Source organism: Pyrus communis, chromosome 4 (genome assembly GCF_963583255.1).
Source record: "Pyrus communis chromosome 4, drPyrComm1.1, whole genome shotgun sequence".
Lineage (NCBI taxonomy): Eukaryota > Viridiplantae > Streptophyta > Magnoliopsida > Rosales > Rosaceae > Pyrus > Pyrus communis.
In genome coordinates, this window is record NC_084806.1 from 9,852,250 (window position 1) to 9,874,549 (window position 22,300).

Sequence of the window (22,300 nt, forward strand, 5' to 3'; positions counted from 1 at the left end):
AAAAATAAAAAATACTAAATTGAAATAAGCTAAGATATCAAAAAGCATGCGGAGCTAATGAAAAAAAAAAAAGGTAAATTACAATTTACTATCTCAGGTTTAAGGTCAATTGCAATCTCATATAATATTTTTAAAATATTTCAATTTTATACATTCACTACTATTTCATTTCAATTTCATACAACCGTTTCTTAATCTGTTAAATTGACCGTTAAAATAGTGACGTGGCAAATACATGGTCCACTTTTTTATGGCGTGTCAAATAAAAATAATTGAATATTATTTAAAAATAAACCTAAATTAAAATAAAGTGGACCCCACCCAGAAATTTGTTCTTGTCGGCCACCGCCATCGCCGATTAGAGCCTTGCACCCTGCCCTCCTCATCCTCAGATTCCACGGCCTCGCCACGGCAGCTCCGGCGATGTGACCTATGGCGCTATCAGCTGCATAGCCGTTTGACGGCGGAGCTCGTCGAGATTAGTGGGAACCATTCTTCCATATCCACGCCGCCAGCTTCGTTGAGCCATCCTTCCTCGTTAATACTTCGATTCCTCCCACCCCCGTCTATCTGTAACCCCACCCATCCTCGTTAGAAATCAAACAGCTAAAATCACTTTTCTCCCAACTAACCTAAACCCTCGCCTTCGCCCTTTGAAAACTCGTCAGCAAAACCCAGATGCAAATCTGCTTCCCAAATCCCAATCTTAAAATCCTCACTTCCCTAATCCCAAAACATGTTGAAAACCACGATGAACCCAACGCCCCTCACTTCCCAAATCTCACACACCACATACAACCACCATCACATCCACTTTATCCATCAACAATCCCTCATCCTTATTCGTCGGATTTGAATCGGACCTCGAGCCGAGTGGTGGATGTGGTCCGGGGAACCAGCTGGAGGACAGCGTGAAGAAGCTCAAGAGCCCCAAACTTTACCTGGGTAGGGGAATTTGGAAGCCGCCACCGAAGCCGCATCCACACCTTCGTGCACCTCCGCCTCTTCAGTTGGGTTGAGTGGTCCGGGTTGTTCAAGCACGACCGGGAGAAGGGGATTTTTGGGGGTGGGTGATGGGGTATGGGAGAAAGGGGTGGGCTCCGGTGAGATTTTTGGGGGTGGGTGATGGGTGGGGAAGACGAAGGGGATTTCTGGATTTTTTTTTTAAATTTTTTTTTATGAATTTTCTTTAATTAATTCTTTTAATATTTTAAATTTTTTATTAAGTGTTTAGTTACGTGACACAAATATGACAGACACGTCAACACAAATGGGAATCTTATATTTGTCATGTTATCACTTAACAGGTTACTTAATAGATTTTCTAACGGATATATAAAATTAAAATAAAATGATAAGTAAATGTATGAAATTAAAATGTTTTAAAGATATTGTAAAAAGTTAAAATCGATCCGGGATCAAATATAATTTACTCAAAAAAAAAAAAACAAAACCGGAAGTTAAAAAGCACATCCATACATTTATTTGTCATCATGTGCTCATAGTATCAATCGTCCATGACACGGACCCTACCTACTTATCTCTCCATGATCATGTCCCTCTTGGTATTTGACTTTTGGATCATTACTAACAAGGCGCAATCTCTTCGAAAATATCAATTAACTTTAACAAGGCTAATTTTTTTAAATTTGTAATTCATTGGGATTACGAAGTAGATCATATATTTGTACCATTTATGTGAAGTGATGCATATAATTAATTGATATAACATGTACAAATGGTATACTAATATGGTACATGTGATCTCCTTAGCGTTGAATATGCAATCCCTCATTAGTTTCACTGTGTTCGTGAAAAAAAAACTGTATGTATGAAATTATGGATATCCTTAACCAAATTAAGATGTGTTATTTAGTCATTTGCTAACTATTTTGTTTTGTTTTATTTTATTTTATTTTTTTCGAAAATTGAAAACTTGTTTAGTAATTAATTTTAGTTGTCAAAAAAATATAAAAATCAAAATTGAAAGTTACTTTTATGAGATTTCAAATTTTGGCTTGGCTTTTAATGTCATTTAGTACTATAGTCTAGCAATATTATTCTTTTTCTGTAAATGAGATGTCTTAGACTCGGATCTCCTTGATAGTGAGTTCGAAACCAATTTATCTCACCACTAAGTGTAAATATATATAGTGTGTTTTCTTTTACAAATGATAGCTTTAGTGAATTAAGTTGTTGAAAGGAGAAAAACTAGTAGAGATTGAATCCATACCATGATGCATAAGCATGATTGTTTTTCGTCATAGTGGTAAAACACGGTATGTGTAAATATATCGTTATTTAAAAAAAAACAAAAAATTTGGCAGGCAATATTCAAAGTAGTAAATAATCAATTTTTCGTTTTAAAAACTAAAATAATTATCAAATAGACCCTAAAAAAACATTTCATTAAAATAAAAAAAATAAAAAAAACCTTCATTAAGAAGCAGCTGGAAACGCTTCATTCGTTGTTTGCCATTTCAATAAGGTATCACAAGGCACAAATTTGTTCTTCGAAACAAAAAAAATTCTTTTCTTTTGTCTTTCCTGTAGCGGATTGGGAAATCAACCCTGGAAATACCGCCCCTTATGTTAGACATAAATCCTCAACATCCTCAACCTCATCGTTATATATATTATCCCCCTGACCTTTTTTTCCAATAACAAGCCATTTGCTTATTCATTTCATTTTTGTAAATTCCGGCATGGGTGTCTTCACTCGTACAGATGAGTACACTTCCCCAATCCCTCCGGACAGGTTATTCAAGGCCTTGGTTCTTGATGCTCACATCCTGATCCCAGAGCTCATGCCAGAGGCTGTTAAGAGCATTGACAACCTCAAAGGTGACGGAAGAGCAGGAAGCATTAAGAAGATCAACTTCGCTGAAGGCATGTAAATAATACCTGGCTACCATATAACACTGCGAGTGAAATATTCTCGTACTAGACTATCAATCCAAAGATTCTATACCACTATTTGAGTAGACACTTTCACTTTTTTTTTTCATAAAAGAGAAGATTAGGCGATATTAGCTCGTTGAATTAGGATGATGCAAAGCATCAACTCTCAAACTAGCTAAGGTGAAGGATGTTTTGGTTCCCCTTGTCCGTCCCTCTAAATAAATATACACTTGAATATGTGGTATCAGATTGATAGTTTGGCCGGCAACATAATATATATGCCGGAGAACACACCCCACATGTTGATCATTTTATAATGTACAAAGTTGTTGAATACACGTAATAATTTTTTCATGTAGGTAGCCAGCTCAAATCTGTGATAAACCGGGTTGACGACGTCGACGAAGAGAACTTTGTATATGCTTACACTTTGGTTGAAGGAGAACCATTAGTAGCGGAGAAACTTGAATACATCACTTATAAGGCTAGGTTTGAAGCTGCATCAGATGGGGGTAGTAAGAACCGGTTGGTAAGCAATTACTACACCAAGGGTGACGTTGTGCTGAAAGAGGAAGAAATAAAAGCTGGCAGGGAAAGGGCCTTGGGGATGTACAGAGTTGTGGAAGCCTATCTCCTCCAAAATCCTGATGCCTATGCTTAAATCTTATGTAGATAGAGGCCCTAAAGAATTTTCTTTTACGGGTGGGGTGGGGGGCGGTGGGGGTTTTGCCTTCACTAGCTTGTGGGGATTGATAAATGGAAATATGCTTGACAATGCCTGTAACTATGGCCATTGGAATATACCTTCTCCATGTATTGACTTCAATAAAAATAATTTTTCCATGATTTTCACACACTCATTTTCATCTCTTACAAACTTTCTGTTAATTTCCGTCTTTTGACCCTCTTCCTTCAACAATTTAATAGTCATAAATAAATAAAAATGTATAGAGAATAAGATGGGTGCGGGAAAATTATTACCCTTTTCTTCTTATTTATTTATTATTTATAAAGCCTATAACTAAGGTTTAGAATGGGCTCAGCTTGAAAGGAACATAAACTATGGGGCCACAATCTCCCAATAACCAATCCATGACTGATGGGCTCAGGAATGGCCATTTGACCCATGGGTACTTGTATCCATGGAATTTTTTTTCTTTTTTATTCTAATAGGATCATAAATAAATGAATTAGATGGGTTTGGCTATTTTGTTGAGGTCAAATCTTCTGCATCCAAAATGAGTATTGTTTTTTTGTGATTCTAATAAATGTTTGATACATTAAATTTATGACAATAAAATTAAAAAAAATTAAAATAATAAATACGTGTCAATCACTTATTAAAGTCACAAAAAGATCACACCTACTTTGAGCGCACAAAATTGTCTCCTTTTTGTTGGGGTCTATTACACCCATTCATTAGATAATAAACACTCCTCTCATGGTTTCTCCTCCATGTCTGCTTCCTCTTTTCTTCATCGTCGTCTCTGTCTGTCTCCTTCACCGACACCGGCAAACCTTCCATCGCTGGCGTCTCATATCCACCTCCTCCTTTTCCTTTTTCTGTACCTTTCTCTGTCTCTTTCTCTTTTGTTTTTTGGTTTTTCGGTTTTTGGGCTTTTTTTTTTTTTTTAGTATTTTTTGTTTTTTTTGTTTTTTGTTTTGTGTCTTGCTCTCTCTAGCATTTCAGATCCGAAAGGAAGGGATTAATGTCAACCAAATTTTTAGGTCATCTTTTGTAAACCACATGGCTGTTGATGATTAGGTTTTTTTTTTAATGATTTAAAAAAATAGTATAACCATCAATCGCCACATCATGTGATACACCAAGTGTTATAATATTAGTAGTTGAAAATTATTTTTAACATAATATTTTATAATGTTAGCACTGGAATAAGAGAAATGCTAAGGGACACTCTCAAAAGTGGGACTCTCCATGTATTCTTTACTACCTCATGTTTTTTATACGATATTTTATAATGTTGACACTATAATTGACGTCAAACTATGAAATAATAGAGAGTTTATAAGAGTCATACTTAAAAAAAAATCTAGTTAGCATTTCTCCTAGAATAAAATACAACAAAAAGTGATAAAGGCCCATCAAATCATAAAGATCACGGAGGTGCTGGTGAAAATTATCATGCCAAAATGATGAAGAAAAGAGGAAAGTTTTGGGTTTTCTTTGTTCTGATCCTTCTGCTGCCTAAAGGCTGAAAAACATGTGTTGAGGAATCATTGATACAATTTTTCTTATTTGATTTTTTTATATGTGTCCTTTAATTTAGCCTCATATGCATGACACATGACTCTTTTTAACATAAAGTCTAACGAAGTTGATAAAAATGATCATAGCTATCCGTTTTGATGAGTTGAGGGACCAATGATAATGAATTTTTAGTTGAAGGACCATTACTCCAATTTGATTAAAGTTGAGGGACCATTGCTCTAATTTGATTAAAATTGAAGCATTATTGCTACAATTTACTTAAAAATAATAATTATACGGTAAGCTCTTATTATAGGTCAATATTGTTTTTATTTTATTTTTTGGTCAAGGTCAATATTGTTATAGTGAGTAAAACAAAAAGCTAAATCATATATGATTTGATCTTATAATTCATGTAATGAGGTTCGAATATTTTTTTGGTTAATAAATAAGATTTAAACATATTCATTTTCGATCTTTACAGTAATGAAAGGGTATAAAAGTATTTTGATCTAATATTTACAGTGGAAGAATACAGTTGATCTCCTTCCACGTATTTTTGTTTGAGCTATTTTGATCTTATAGGCTTTCACGTACAGTGCTTGATGGCATTTAAGTTATGGTTTTGACACTAATCAATCTTAGTACTAATTTTTGGTGTTGCTCTCTATTTAAAATAGTTTAGGCTATCTTATCTTAGTGACTCAATCTGAAATAATAGTCAATCAGTTGCGCCATAACATTCAAGCTTCCTCCCTGTGAGAAAAGGAATAGAATTTTATTCAAATCTTGCCTATTTAAGACATAGTAACCTGCCTCGTAAAATTCCTAGTTCCACCCTTATAAATGGAGGTAAATGGTAATAATATAGATTGTTGCATCACAACAGGTGTTACAAAATTTGAAGAGGTGATGGTGGTGACTTAACATCAGTAGGGAAACATAATTGGTCAGTGGTGGTCGGTACCAAATTGTTTCCAAAGCTTGAACAAATTCTACCAGCACCAAAACTTGAACATTGCATGGAAGTTCATGTAGTCTTGACAAAGTTAGATTTGATTGTTGCTTAATATGAGATGAGTTAGATCTTCTCTCAGAGCATGAAAATTTCCTGTGTCACCACAAGTCTAACATTTCAAGCAACTTTGAAAATTCCATGTCACTAGAAGCCTAACATTTCAAGCAATCTTCCTCCTAAATATAAAACATACCATGTACCTTTCAGAGCATGAAGATTTCATGTGACTACAAGTCATCCAGTTTGTCATTTTTCAAAAGGGACCATCGGATTCCCTCCCCTTGTTGAAAAGTCCACATTAGGTTACATTTAGTCCAACTTATACATCGCATTCCACCATTACATATTGCATATTGAATTTATTTGCTTTAAAAAAAAAATATTATGCATACCAACAACTTCCCAGCAAAGCAGCAGCAGCCCACCACCTAAAGTTCGGTCTTCATCATCCACATTCAAAAATAATTAATCGGATAACCTTTGCTCCTCCCTCCCTCTTGATATTTTCACAAATCAAAACCTTTTTTTTCTTTGATCCCAACTCCCAAGTGTTGTTCATCAAGCAAAGCAAGCATGGGTGTCACCAAGATCAGCCAGAAGTTTGTGACTCAGGTGACGCCACAGAGGATGTTCAACGCCTTGATCTTGGATGCCCACAACATCTGCCCCAAGCTCATGTTCTCATCAATTAAAAGTATTGAATTCCTTAGCGGTTCAGGAGAAGTTGGAACCATCAAACAGATCAACTTCACTGAAGGTAAATTGTTAGGCAAATTAAAAGTCAACCCTCTTTTTCTTGGAAAATTGGATAATAAATCAAATCTCAATTGTTGAACCGATCAAAATCAAACCAAAGATTAACGATGTAGCAATCAGATAAAGATAATATACTGAAAAACAAAATCATTTTGGTCAATTTTCCATTTTTCTTTCTCTATGTTTTTACATGAAATTCCATATCTAATTTTTGTGTTGGTTTTGTTGGGGATGTGCAGCTAGTCCTATGAAATATGCTAAGCACAGGATTGATGCTTTGGACAAGGAGGCACTCAGCTGCACCTACACCTTCATCGAAAGCGATGCAACGGATCACTTGTTGGACAAGCTTGAATACATAACATATGAAGTCAAGTTTGAGGGGTATGGAAGAGGAGGATGCATCTGTCATTTGACCAGCACATACAAAACCAAAGATGATATGCAGATCAAAGAAGAAGACATTGAGCTTGGCAAGGATAGAGCTATTGGGATGTATGAAGTTTTGGAAGCCTACCTCATGGCGCACCCTCGCGCCTACGTCTGAAAATTTTTAAGAAAACTTTCAGTAGTCGTATAAATTTTGGGGAATTCTGCTGTGTACAATATATCTAACATATTGTTCATGTTGTTCTCCTTTTTTCCGTAAGTGCTTTTCTTCTTGTTCTTTCCTAAACTTTCTTCTTGTTGTACAAGATTGTGATTAAGAAATATTTAGTTTCGGTTCTAATTTACTTAATCAGGGGATCTGTTGTGTAGAAGTAGTTTATCCAATTTTTTTTTATCCGATAGTTCCTCCAAATATCTCAGCAGCATCCATCTTAAGTAAAGTGGAAGGGCAAATCTCAGATAATAAACAGATTGGAATTCTAGCCGGAAATTCTTAATTGGCCTCTGTCAACTGTTTTATTTTAGTAAATCACTTCTTTTGATTCACTGGAGTGGAAATGATTTAAACTCCCGCAAAATAAGAAACTAGTTGCAGAAACACCATAAATTTGCAGCTGATTTAAGAATTACGAAAGAGATGAAATTGAATACAAAGTGGTATCAGAACCGATATGAGACGAGGCCTAGAAACACTTGGTAAATTGTCATAAAAAAGGACCTGATACAGTCTTGAGCGCCATGAAACACACTAAAGCCCCAACTCAAGGCTACTTGCGAGGCAGTCCATGACCACTTTACACTCTCTATAAATATGACAATTGCCTCAGGTGTAACATTTTTCAATTGTGTGTTGTGTGTATTTTCTGTACTACAATTCTGCCTTGTCCAAACCCAAAACATGTTTTCTACCAAACACCAATTGATCATCCAAGTTAATCAACCACAACATGGGAAAGAATTAACACGGCCCATATATATGCTTAAACTTTGTTCTAACATATAAAAGTTACAAAGCAGAGAGACCTTGTGTCACGGGATGACTCTTTAAGCCTTCCGCCCGTGCGGCACTTAGACTTGAAACCTCGATGAACAAGCTAAGTAAGCCTTTGAAGCCTCGCTTCCCCGGATTGAATCACAAAGAAAGCTAAGATAGCTTGGAGAATGCTAAGATCACTTAGAAGATAGGAGAATGGAAGTTTTGTATTGAAACTTTGGAGAGCTTTACAATTGCTTACAACTCTTGGATGCTTTGGCCAAATGGCCTTGCCTCCTATTTATAGGCCTAAGTAACCTCCTCAATGGAGGGTTCTAGAATTCCCTACTTACATCCAAAAATATCTAGAATAGTTCTAGATACAACTTGCCTAATCTAGATTGTTCTAGGTGAGGCTTGAATATGTACACTTGTGTGGATTGTTCCGGAATGCCCTAGATTATCTTGAATGCTCCGCCATGTTCTTGATTTTTCCGGGACGTTCCAGAAGCTTCTATGAAGACAAGGCTTTATGGGCTTAGATATATGATGTCTTGGGCGTTTTCTTTGTTTGTAACATATGGCCCGTGACATCCTCCCCCACTTAAGCCGTCGACGTCCTCGTCGACTCTTGCCTCTCGAATGTATTAATCAAGTCCTTATATTGCCATAAGGACGTCTCCTTCTCCCATGTCGCTTCGGAGTATGGTAGCCCTTTCCATTTGACAAAGTACTCCACATGCTTTGGTTGTCTTGGTCGCACCACGACACGCTTGGCTTCGATGCTCTCCACTTCTTTGTCAAATGCCTCCGTCATCAAAGGGGGTGCTCGATGAGACTCACCTCGGCTTGGTTCCTCATTGTCTGCATGATAAGGCTTCAAGTTGCTCACATGGAACACCGGGTGGAACTTGAGACGGGGTGGGAGTTCCACGACATAAGCGGCTTTGCCAACCTTCTTGATGATAGGGAATGGTCCCTCATATTTCCGCAACAAGCTCTTGTGTAAGCCACGAGTACTCTTGTGCTGAGACGCATTAAGCTTCACAAAGACTTGGTCGCCGGTTTGGAACTCCACATTCCTTCGCTTACGATCCGCCCATTTCTTCATCTTCTTTGAAGCCTTCTCCAAATGAGCTCGAGCAAGTTCGTGGGCTAATTGCCACTCCTTAGCGGTTTTGAAAGCGGCTGGACTATTCCCCGTGTAGCCAGTCACGACCGTGTTCGGGGTCAAGGGTTGTTGCCCTATAGCCAACTCGAATGGACTTTTCCCCGTCGACTCCGAACGTTGCAAGTTATAAGAGAATTGGGCAACATCAAGTAACTTAGCCCAATCTCGTTGATTGGCACTAACATAGTGCCGCAAATAAGTCTCTAACAATGCATTAACCCGCTCCGTTTGTCCATCAGTTTGGGGATGAAAAGCGGTGGAAAAGTCTAACTTTGAGCCAAGTAGCTTGAAGAGCTCTTTCCAAAATCTTCCAGTGAAGCGAGCATCTCGATCACTGACTATGCTCCTCGGAACTCCCCAATACTTCACCACGTGCTTTAGAAACAAGCGTGCAGCTACTTCGGCTGTGCACTCCACAGGTGCGGGTATGAAAGTGGCATACTTGGTGAATCTATCGACCACGACGAAGATAGATCCACATCCATCAGACTTGGGCAGATGTGTGATGAAATCCATGGTTAAACACTCCCATGGTCTTGATGGGGTGGGAAGTGGTTCCAACAGTCCTCCCGGTTGCCTTTGTTCCACTTTGTCTTGTTGGCACACAAGACAAGTCTTCACGTATGAATCTACATCATCCCGCATTTGTGGCCAATAATAAGCATTGCTCACCAAAGCCAACGTGCGGTGAGTGCCAGGATGTCCTGCCCACATTGAGTCATGGCACTCCTTTAGGATTTCTTTCCTTAAGCTTCCCCACTTTGGGATGTAGATCCTTTTGCCCTTGGTGTATAGCAAGCCGTCCTCAAGCCAAAACCTTCTTGTCTTCCCCTCCTTGACAAACTCCACAATGTTCTTGGCTTGGACGTCATGTGATAACCCTTCTCGGACACGGCCCAAGAGATGGCTTTGCGGCTTGAGTACCGTAGCCATTAACTCTACTCGTCTACTTAGAGCATCGGCCACCACATTCTCCTTCCCTTGCTTGTACTCTAGCTTGTAATCAAACTCCGCTAAGAACTCTTGCCACCTTGCTTGCTTAGGTGTGAGCTTTTGTTGGGTTTGAAAGTAGCTAGTGGCAACGTTGTCCGTCTTGATGATGAAGGGAGTACCAAGCAAGTAATGCCTCCAAACTCTAAGGCAATGGACGATGGCGGTCATCTCCTTTTCATGTGTCGTGTACCTCTTCTCGGCATTGTTTAGCTTGCGACTTTCATAGGCTATCGGATGTCCCTCTTGCATCAACACTCCTCCTATGGCAAAGTCGGAAGCATCAGTGTGCAACTCGAATGGCTTACTAAGGTCGGGCAACCTTAGTACAGGTTCCTCCATTAGGGCCTTCTTCAACCTCTCAAAGGCCTCTTGACACCTGTCCGTCCATTCCCATGTCTTGTTCTTCTTAAGAAGGTCTGTTAAGGGTGCCGCTATAGCTGAGTACCCTTTAATGAATCTCCGATAGTAGTTGGCTAGCCCCAGAAAGGATCGTAGTGTTGGCACCTTGGTCGGCGGTTCCCACTCTTGAATGGCCTTGATCTTGCCCTTTTCCATCATAAGTTTCCCCTCCTTTATCTTGTGGCCAAGAAATTCTACTTCTTGTGTGGCGAAGGAGCATTTCTCCTTCTTGACATAGAGTTCATGTTCCCGAAGGGTCTTGAACACTATGCGCAAGTGCTTGACGTGCTCCTCCAATGTCTTGCTATAGATAACAATATCATCAATGTAAACCACGACAAACTTGTCAAGATAAGGATGGAATACCTTGTTCATTAATGTGCAGAATGTTGCAGGGGCATTGGTCAGACCAAATGGCATGACTTTATACTCGAACGATCCATATCTGGTCACCATCGCCGTCTTTGATTCGTCTCCAGGGGCTATCCTCACTTGGTAGTATCCCGATCGAAGATCTAACTTTGTGAAGTACCTTGCTTCACCAAGTTGATCGAATAAGTCGGCGATCAACGGAAGTGGGTACTTGTTCTTGATGGTAATCTTGTTCAATGCTCTATAGTCGATGCACAACCTTAGGCTACCTTCTTTCTTGCGTTGGAACAAGACGGGTGCACCATATGGGGACTTGGAGGGTTGGATGTAGCCAGCATCAAGTAGCTCGTTGAGTTGCTTCCTCAATTCCTCCAACTCGGGTGGCGACATCCTATAAGGTGATTTGGAGGGAGGCTTAGCACCAGGCTCCAACTCAATCGCATGGTCGACCTCTCTCCTTGGTGGCAACTTCTTTGGCAGTTCCTTAGGCATCACGTCTGCAAACTCCATAAGGACTGCTTCCACTTGTTTCGGCAAAGGCCCGTACTTCTCCTCCCCTTCATTCAACATTAGGGTTGCAAGAAATGTGGCCTCGCCTTTCTTCCAGGACTTGGCAAATTGCATTGCCGACAAGTGCTGGGTACACTTCTTGGCTTGCCTCTCCAATGGCACCAGGCAAGGTTGTCTTCCTTCGTCCAAGATACAGAAAATATTGTAGAAGGGAATGGGAAAGGCTCGTACCTTATCCATGAACTCTAACCCAATGACTACGCCATAGTCGTCCATCTTGACTATGGTGAAGTCGATCTTTCCCTTCCATGCGCCAATGTCTACTTGTACATTGCGCGCAATTCCGACGATGGGGGTGGCAGCAGAATTTACCGTCTTCACGCTACCGGGCTCCTTTGTGACTCGGAGGCCAAGCCTTATAGCTTCCTCCGACGTCATGAAGTTGTGGGTTGCTCCCGTGTCCACCAACACACGCGTCGTCTTGTCACCAGTCTTGACGTCGACGAACAATGATCCTCCCTCAACTTGAGCCTTTGGTTGTGGAAGGGTTGTTTGGATGGCATTCAGCAGACGGATGCATCCCATCCTTGCATCGTTACTCTCCTCGCCCTTGTCCTCCTTGAAAGCTATGGCCTTAAGGGCGTTCTTCTGTGGGCAATCTCGCATCATGTGAGGGCCGTTGCATAAGTAACAAGTGGGTTGCCAAGACTTACCCTTGCCTTTGTCATGCTTATCGGCTTTCTTCTCCTTCGGTTTGCTTGTCTCAGCCCCTTTGCTTGTCTCAGCCTTATCCTTCGGCTTATGTGCTCCCCCACTTTTCTCATGGTTACCCCTCTTCCCCGTGGACTTGGAATCACCTTGGTGGCTTGATCTAAACTCAATCAAGGATTCGGCGGCGGCAATGGCATCAGACAATGTTTGCACGTGCCTCCTTTGTAGTTCGAGTTTTGCCCAATTTTGCAGTCCACTCATGAAGTACATGAGCTTGTCTTCCTCTAGCATGTTGGGCACCTCGAATAACAAACTCACGAAGGTGTTGACATAGTCTTTGACGCTCCCCGTTTGCTTGAGCCACCTTAGTTTCTCCTTGGCTTCATACTTGGCATTTTGGGGATAGAAGTGCAACATAAGATCTTTCTTAAATTCATCCCAAGTGGTGAGGGAGAACGTACCTTGTTCAATCTCCATGCTCCGGCGACGCCACCACATAAGGGCATTGTCAGCTAAGAACATGGTTGCTGTGGCGATTTTGGACTCGTCATCTTCAAGCTTCAGGTACTTGAAGTATCGCTCCACGTTCCACACGAATGTGTCGAGCTCCTTTGCTTCCCTTTTCCCATTATAGGATTTGGGTTTAAAGGAGTCGATTACCTTGGAGTCCAACGCCTTGATTTCCCTCGGCCCTTGCACGAATTGCTTCACAATTGCTTCTTTGCAAAACGCCACATCTCCCTTAAGTTCTTTTGTGTCTTTTATCTCCTCTTGAAGCGCCACAAGCCTTGCCTCCATGTTGTCAAGGTGAACCTGGACTTCCCTCCGCATCTTGTCTGCCACGGTATTGAGGGCGCCAAGGAGCTCATCTCGTAGCCCTTCCACCAAGCCACGTAGTTCATCCTTACCATCTTCCACCATGGTTTGGATTTCCTCCTTGTCGACAACGTCCTCATCAAGTCGAGTATCGAACTCGAGTATGGTTCGTTCCACCTTCTCGAGTCGCTCCTCCATGGTCTCCATTGATGCTTGCAAGTCCTTTAACTTTGGCTTGCTCTTGGCAACATCTTGGACCTCGGCAGTACGCTCCCTTGGGTCGGAGACTCCGGACACCATCTCTCCACTTGCCATATCCTACTTTCTTTCAAGTGATTCACGAACAAGGCTCTGATACCAGCTGTCACGGGATGACTCTTTAAGCCTTCCGCCCGTGCGGCACTTAGACTTGAAACCTCGATGAACAAGCTAAGTAAGCCTTTGAAGCCTCGCTTCCCCGGATTGAATCACAAAGAAAGCTAAGATAGCTTGGAGAATGCTAAGATCACTTAGAAGATAGGAGAATGGAAGTTTTGTATTGAAACTTTGGAGAGCTTTACAATTGCTTACAACTCTTGGATGCTTTGGCCAAATGGCCTTGCCTCCTATTTATAGGCCTAAGTAACCTCCTCAATGGAGGGTTCTAGAATTCCCTACTTACATCCAAAAATATCTAGAATAGTTCTAGATACAACTTGCCTAATCTAGATTGTTCTAGGTGAGGCTTGAATATGTACACTTGTGTGGATTGTTCCGGAATGCCCTAGATTATCTTGAATGCTCCGCCATGTTCTTGATTTTTCCGGGACGTTCCAGAAGCTTCTATGAAGACAAGGCTTTATGGGCTTAGATATATGATGTCTTGGGCGTTTTCTTTGTTTGTAACATATGGCCCGTGACACTTGGACCTTATAAGGTTCCAAAGGATGCTACAGTTATTGACAAATTTTGTAAGCGCCCACCCATATGTTTAAGACAATAAATCTGTAGTGACGGGAATCTAGGAACGAATTGGGATCCCTATCAATATAAAAGCTAAAGGAAATTATTTTTTTTTTTTTTAGGCCCAACATATATTTTATCTGTTGAATAGTTGAAGTTTGAAACCCAAGAACCAAAAGTCTTTTTTTTTTTAATTGACAATAGAAATGTTTAAGTACGTTTAATATGCAAAAGACAAAAGAATCAAAATGATTGATCATTAACAATTTCAAGGATCATTTTTATTGATTTTAAATCACAAAAACCAAAGTGAGGTGCTATAACAATCTCATAACCATTTTGGCTAAAAAGTCCTTTTTTATTAAGGAAAACTAATGAAAATAACTTGAAAACTTTGAGTTTTAATGGTAAGAACAAAATAAAGGATAAAATGAATAGTATCAGAATTGATTTTTTAATGTAAAAATATGATTTTTAGTTACAGTGAAAAGTACTATGAACTTTTCGTTAAAGTTCTCTTTTTATTAATAATATGTTTAATGTGCAAAGGGCGTGGATCATTTTGTATTCGGACCGCATGAATAAGTAGGAATTAATTTTTTAAATCATATTTGTTTAATCATTGTAAAATGTCAATTAAATGGTAACAAGTAACAATATATTGTACAAACTACCTTCTAAACCAATCTGATCGTCCAATCGGTAGCCCAAAATTTGTCTTGATACATCAAACAAGCTGATTGTCCTCAAAACCCGTCCATGTTCAACATACATAATCACCCAACCATGTTTTTAACTTGGTCTCACATAAAACAGATACCCGATAAAAAGAAAAATATATATATAATACTATCTACATTTAATTAATATTCCTATACTAAAGTATTAAAAGGTATTAGTTGGACGGCGGACAAAGGTCTAACGTGTAGACGTTTATGCAGATTTTTTAATTTTATTTAACTTTATTCTATAACATATATAATTATACTATAATACATAAATTTTACATGTAAAATATATGAAGTACTATAATATATTGAAAACTTGGAAACTTGGTTACAAGCCCATAATGATTGTTCATCCAAGTTTTTTTTTTTTTTTTTTACATAGCTAACACATTTTTAGATGGATGAATCCTTTTTTCTGCTATGTAAAAAATTTCACAATCAATAGTCTACGATACCTTTTAAAATAAATAAATAAATAAAGGGTATTGATAGCTATAATTAAACGATATTTTTGTAATGTAATCACGTATTATACTTTGATAGTTTAATATGATGTCCACAACGTAAATATCATCATTATACAGTATTAAGGAGCCCAAAAGTTGAATTTTAACGTCATGTTGTAACTGTTGGATGTTAGACCCTAATCCAATAGCTAATAGGTCACTACAGTTAATAAGGATTGGTTTGGAATGTAAGTAGGGTTAGGGTTTAGTTAACATGCTATAACTTGGACTCAAGTTAGTATTCCAGTTAATCTGGGAGAATAAGGGTTCCTGATTCTATCCTATTTGGACGGTATTTGGAGATTAATATCTTTTACAATAAGAAACCTTACTGTCATCATTATGGGAAGATACATTAGAGTTAAGTTAGTATAAATACTAAGCAAAAGTCCCTGCACATACTGTTGAAACAAACTCCAAAGAATTCCCTTAGGTTCGAGTTGTATAGTGGTGGTGAGTGTGCTGAAAGCCATTGCTAAAGTTCTAGGTGCTGCTCGAAGTTGTTGTGTGCTCGTGATTGCTACGCTGCTAAGAATGACTTCTCAAGGTCAGTGTCTTATGGTGTTTTAATCTCCATGAACTTGCAAGGTTGAAAGTAACACCAGTAAAACATAAAAGTAAGGAACCTAAACAGCCCACCGACATTGTAAGGTTGTCTTTATGTCGAATATAATACTCAGCATCTTCTTCCTTCTCTTGTATTATTAACCTTCAATTCTTGCACATCTCCATTGGATTTCTGAATTGATTGGTGGTCTTAGACAATAGAAATGAAAATATTATTTATTATTTTGTTTTTGGAAAATTAAAATATTAATAAGTTAGCCCACCAGTAGAAATAAGTTGATTTTTCTTTTCTAATCAAGTTCTAGAATTTTATTGGTGGCTTTCTTTGACTAATATATTTATGCATTGATTTTTATTTTTTTATTTTTTATTTTTTTTATGCCATGCAATTGAAAATTAATATTTTATTTTCATTTCACATGGACAGCATCCATTGAAAACTTCAAATTTTGTCCCCACTCCAGATATAGGGGGTTATTTTATTCATGTACCCTCCCTCCCGAATCTATAAATAACACCCTCTGGAGAGAGCATTTTCTCACATCAACACCGATCATCCTCTTTGCCTCCTCCTTTCATTCTTAATTTCCTTGATCATTTTCTAAGCTCTTAAAAATCATCATCATGGGTGTCCTCACATACGAAACCGAATACGCATCTGTCATTCCCCCTGCTAGGTTGTACAATGCCCTTGTCCTTGATGCTGACAACCTCATTCCCAAGATTGCTCCACAAGCAGTCAAAACTGTTGAAATTCTCGAGGGAGATGGCGGTGTTGGAACCATCAAGAAAGTTAGCTTTGGCGAAGGTTTGTTTAGTTTTCACCATTTTTCTCCATTAACTTGTTAATTTTACTTATTTAATATATATGGAATAAGGCTTTGTTGTTGGTGGTGGTGTAATATATATCTCGAAAACACTAGCTAATATCTTAATTTTTGTTTCATTTTTCCATTTGACAGGGAGTGAATACAGCTATGTGAAGCACAAGGTTGAGGGAATTGACAAAGATAACTTTGTGTACAGCTACAGTTTGATTGAAGGAGATGCCATTTCTGACAAAATTGAGAAGATCTCTTATGAGATTAAGTTGGTGGCTTCTGGCAGTGGTTCCATCATCAAGAACATCAGTCATTACCACACCAAGGGAGATGTTGAGATCAAGGAAGAGCATGTTAAGGCTGGCAAAGAAAGGGCCCATGGTCTGTTCAAGCTCATTGAGAACCACCTTGTGGCCAATCCTGATGCCTACAACTAAAACCTTCCATATGGGAACAATCTTATCTCTTGCTTTCTCTGTTTATTCAGTTGTGTGGTTCAATTTATTATCGTACCAAAGCAATTCTTTGACTTGCACTTTGGATATGATTAAGGAGTAATATGTTGTATTTGATTTTCAATCTCAATAAATAAAACGTATACTAGTTATACGTAAATTATCCCATGATATTTAACTTGGAGTATTATTTTCCCCTTCCAATTTTGTGAATTTCACATCCGATCTGTTACGGGGTAAACTCAATTACACATAGAAAGGAAAAGAAAAGCTATTCCACCAAAGTTAGACCAATTAACTCAAAAGTTAACTGTTTGGGTTGTTGTTGGGATGGAAGATTCTTATGACGAAAAGATGAAAGACCTTAAATTCCTTGTAAAAAAATAAAATAAAATAAATAAATAAATAAACTTCCTATCATTGCGTACCGGTAACCATTATATCCATCTTCACATCCCACAAATTACCATTTCAGTTGGGCTATTCTTTCAGCTCATGAACAAAATTCCTTGGCTAGGGGGCAATTTGTCATGTTTGAATTTCAGAAAGAAAGAAAAAAAATTCCAAAAGCTTATTCAAATTGCCATGGCTTATTGAAGGGGAAGAATAGCGCCACACCACCACCATAGTGAGTAGTGAAAGTGTTTGGTGTCCATCCAAATTTATATGAATAGAATATCTTCTTAAGAAAAACACTCCCTCTCCAACCACAAACCCCAAACTCTACAAAATTTTCAACCATCGGTCCCTTGCTTTGGCTTGGGGCCGACGGTAGCCTCTCCCGCCTCTTTCTAGTGTCCCCTCCTCCTAGCCTTTCCAATCCTCGCTCCTTAACCCTTCCCCCCTCCGTTCCTCCCGCGACCCTCACTTTCCTTTACTGTCCTTCTGTGATCCCTCCCCCCTCCCCCTTCTCACTTTTCACTGTAGTACTTGATGCTGCCTAGCACCTTCTTCCCCCACTTTTCTGTGGGCAACCAATTTGCCCGACTCTGTTGCAGTCCTCAGACCGATTCTCGAGATCTATTGCCATACAGGGATTCCTCCCTTGTTTGGGGCTAGATCTGCAAGTTTGGGTTGTTGTTTGTTTGGTTGATTGTTGGGTCGGACCCTCCTTCTATGGCTTGCACTTTCGGGTTTTGTGGCTCTCGTTGACTATGTTGTGGTGGCACTGCCTTGCGATAAAGTTGCTAATGGTGAGGGTAATGCGATGGAGTCATGCTAATGGCGAGGTTTAGAGCAGTTCCAACATGGGGACCCTCCAGACAATACACTATGCTATCCACCAGTGAACAGTAACTGCCATTAATGAACAGTAATCGCCTTTTGCATCTCTACCGTTGCACTTTAATAGCCCTAGCAATAGGCAATAAAATATTAGTATTTTTTTTATTTATAAAATAATACAAAATAATTTTATTTGTAATTTCGGATAAGATTTTTAATCGTTCTCGTTGCGTCACATGTCATTATCCGAAAAGTTATAAAATAATACAAAATAATTTTATTTGTAATTTCGGATAAGATTTTTAATCGTTCTCATTGAGAAAATAGGAATGTGATTGAAAGTAGTTGAGAAAATATGAAATTATGGTGTAAAATAGATGATAATGAGAAGGTATTTATAGAAAAGTAAAACAATTTTTTTTTTTAAATTTCAAAATTTTTTTGGATTTTTATTCATTTTTTACAATTTTTAAAATTTTTTAATTCAACTAATTAATCTCTGCCATTGGATTTAAAAAAAATTGAATTCCAACACTCCAGATTGTGTCATGTGGCACAACAGTAACATTTCTGAATTTTAAAACTATTTTTTATTTATTTATAAAGGAGTATCAACCGTTGATCTTAGATCCAACAGTTGATATTAAATAAGATTTTTTTTTTTTTTTTACCGTTGCAAATCGGACAGTCCACGTTATATAGCCGTTGACGGACCATGGGAAACCATGTGGCGCTGAAACCGTGTCGGGTGACGTGCCCCCACGCTCCTGACAGAAAAAAATAAAAAATTGGGATGACACTCCACTTCGGGCTCGTGGGCTAGCAATTCCTCACAGGCCTAGTGCTCGGGCCTCCACTATCCCTCGGGCTCCACACGCTTAAGCAATCACGCCGGGCTCTCGGACTCTTTTTCCTGGCCTGTCCCCCGAGCAAACTCCAACACTGGAGTTGCTCTTATAGATTGTGGTGGCATTTCGATGACGATGGCAGTTCTAACTAGATATCCCCTCCCGCCCCACCCCTCTAAGTGTCGTCTCGGCTACAGCTAGCGTCTCATGCCTCCTGCCAATTATGCATTTGCTTCTCCATTGTGGACACGTCGATTCTTTAGCCTAGGCCCTTTTGTTTGTTTTTGTTTTTAGTTTTTAGTTTTTTTTTTGCCTGTATTGCTTCGTCAAGTTGTGCCGCTACGGCATTTTTGTAGCCTCATTGGTTGCGATGGCTTTTGTGAGGGTTTAGGTGCTTGGTATGTCACGTCTCATCTATGTGGCATATCTACCTCAAACTCTTTGTTCTAGTGGTGTAGTTTGTGGGGTGGCCGCTTAGGAGTTTTAATTATTTGCTTTTGTGCTAATTACCTCTAGATCAAGAAATTGATCACTAGAGTATATGTACCCATCTGACACCCTTGTAATATATATGAATTGTAGAGAGAGAAAAAAGGATGGGAGCAGTTGACAAAGTTGGTGGGAGAAGGTATGGTCGTCCGAGTTAGAGCCAGGGTCAGTCCTGAGAATTTAGGGGCCCTAAGCGAGCTTTCGCAATGAGGCCCTAGAGTTCTCTGACCTCTAAAAATATCATTAAAAATTTAATATCGAAATAAAAAAGATATACACAAATTACTTAAATGTTACACATCGCATTTTTAGATGCAAATATCATTCTCCGAGAGGCATTCTTTCCTTGTTTGATACTTAGCATCAAGTTTTCTTTCTTTTTTGGTCCAAGACTGAATAATACTCAGCATTTGGACCTCAGATTTTTTTCATTGCACATGTATTGGGAACTTTCCATCAGATTTTCGGACATAATTGGTGTGCTATTCAATATTTATTTCAAAAATGACATGTGCATTCCACATAATTACTTGGCATTCAGAATAATTAGTTGAATTTTTCTAAACGAATTATATTCTACTGGTGGCCTAATTTCTTTGACCAATATACATTGTTGTACGGAATTTGAATATTATATGTTTCCCTTTTCACATGGACAACAAATATTGAAAATTTGAAAATTTGTCTGAACTCCTTTTGTTATAGGGCCCACTTTCCACATTTAGCCTTTGGCCCTAATCTATAAGGATTTTTAGCTAAAATGGTCCCTAAGATTTGTATAACACATCACTTTGGTCCCTGAGATTGAAAATAAATAGAAATGGTTCCTAAGATTGTCCACCATCCATTATTTTGGTCATTCCGTTAAAAAGTATGATTTTCGTTTTTGAATCACTCGATTTCGTTGAGTATTGAAGATGTTATGAATGTTTAAAGTTTACTCAACTTCCGGCAAGTTTTCCAATTTTTCCGCAAACCGGTCACCTTTCAAGCTATTTTCCAGTCATCTCCAGCAACCATTGAGCTTCCAAATAAGTATAATGTTGTTCTACACTTTCCTATCTTCATTTTGATATATTATGAGTCGAATTTGGTTAATAAACGATTGAGTTACGAAGCTTTGAAAATTGCCCAAACTTCCGACCAAGAACTTCGGGACACTTAACAGAGTTTTTAACGGAATGACCAAAATAATGGATGGTGGACAATCTCAGGGACCATTTCTATTGATTTTCATTCTCAGGGACCAAAGTGATGTGTTATGCAAATCTCATGGACCATTTTGGCTAAAAAGCCAATCTATAAATACCGTCTCTGATGATCACATTTTGCACACCAATATCAATCTTCCTCTTTGCTTCCCCTCATTTCATTCTTAATTTTTCATAATTTTTTTGGATCATTTTTCTAAGCTCATAGAAATCATCACCATGGGTGTCTTCACATACGAAACCGAATATGCCTATGTCATCCCTCCTACTAGGTTGTACAATGCCCTTGTTCTTGATGCTGACAATCTCATTTCAAAAATTGCTCCACAAGCAATCAAAACTGCTGAAATTCTTGAAGATGGAGGTGTTGGAACGATGAAGAAGATTAGCTTTGATGAAGGAAGTGAATACAGCTATGCGAAGCACAAGTTGGATGGGATTGACAAATATAACTTTGTCTGCAACTACAGTTTGACTGAAGGAGATGCTATTTTTGAGACAATTGTAATTATTTTTAATTCTTGTTTTGAATTAAAAATAATTATATACAGAATTTGACAACTTATACTATTAGCATATAATTGAAAAAGTACAGAATTATTAAATAATATTTACTATACATAGTTAATCGCATTTTGATTGTGAACACATTGACACTTATGTTCATGCGAGTTTCAAATTGTTTTCAAAATTGCCACCATTGGAAAGAACAAAATAATACTAACCAATTACAAATTTCATCAAGTATCGATCGTATCGTTGAACTCACAACTTCATCAAACATAAGCACATGACTTACACGAGCCTATAGATCATTTTCCTCTAATTCATATAAAATCATTTGAAGTATACCAAACCTTCCATGTGCGAAGTTTTCCAGACAACAAAGAAAAATAAATGATGTAATCCTGAAAAGTCTCGCGCAATACACAATTAACAGTGAGTACTACTGTAAAAAGGTCATATTGTAAGGACATAGCGGGCAGAAGGGAAGCAAGGATGTTTAATTGAATAATTAGTTTTAAATTCAGTAAGTAAGAATGTGAAGTAAAAAGTCTCATATCGGTCATGATGTTCTACTCGTCCCACCACATCCGGTTTCTTACGTTTGGGAAGCTCGATCAACCCTTGCTCTAATAAAGATGTGAAAAAATCTTCAACATCCTCATTTGTAAAGAAATATTCTTTGATTTGTGTTCTTTTATCAAACCTTGCAAGGGTTACAAGGAGTTGAATTACTCTTTATATTGTCAATTTTTATGATGTTTACTATAGTTATGTGATGAGTAG

General features: G+C 38.4%; 4 protein-coding genes across 4 annotated transcripts; all 4 read left to right on the plus strand.

Annotated features, from left to right (window-relative positions):
- Positions 1-2,705: 2,705 nt before the first annotated feature.
- LOC137730842 (major strawberry allergen Fra a 1.06-like) lies at positions 2,706-3,562 on the plus strand. Its single transcript, XM_068469830.1, has 2 exons — positions 2,706-2,844; positions 3,261-3,562. The coding sequence occupies exons 1-2, from the start codon at positions 2,706-2,708 to the stop codon at positions 3,560-3,562; spliced, it is 441 nt and encodes a 146-aa protein (XP_068325931.1).
- Positions 3,563-6,554: 2,992 nt separating this feature from the next.
- Positions 6,555-7,623, plus strand: LOC137731783 (major allergen Pru ar 1-like). Its single transcript, XM_068471002.1, has 2 exons — positions 6,555-6,885; positions 7,124-7,623. The coding sequence occupies exons 1-2, from the start codon at positions 6,702-6,704 to the stop codon at positions 7,429-7,431; spliced, it is 492 nt and encodes a 163-aa protein (XP_068327103.1). The 5' UTR covers positions 6,555-6,701; the 3' UTR covers positions 7,432-7,623.
- An 8,874-nt stretch (positions 7,624-16,497) lies between these two features.
- Positions 16,498-17,411, plus strand: LOC137730994 (major strawberry allergen Fra a 1-3-like). The gene is made up of 2 exons (XM_068470027.1): positions 16,498-16,770; positions 16,925-17,411. The coding sequence occupies exons 1-2, from the start codon at positions 16,587-16,589 to the stop codon at positions 17,218-17,220; spliced, it is 480 nt and encodes a 159-aa protein (XP_068326128.1). The 5' UTR covers positions 16,498-16,586; the 3' UTR covers positions 17,221-17,411.
- A 3,818-nt stretch (positions 17,412-21,229) lies between these two features.
- Positions 21,230-22,300, plus strand: LOC137732657 (major strawberry allergen Fra a 1.08-like). The gene is made up of 2 exons (XM_068471956.1): positions 21,230-21,514; positions 22,286-22,300. The coding sequence occupies exons 1-2, from the start codon at positions 21,230-21,232 to the stop codon at positions 22,298-22,300; spliced, it is 300 nt and encodes a 99-aa protein (XP_068328057.1).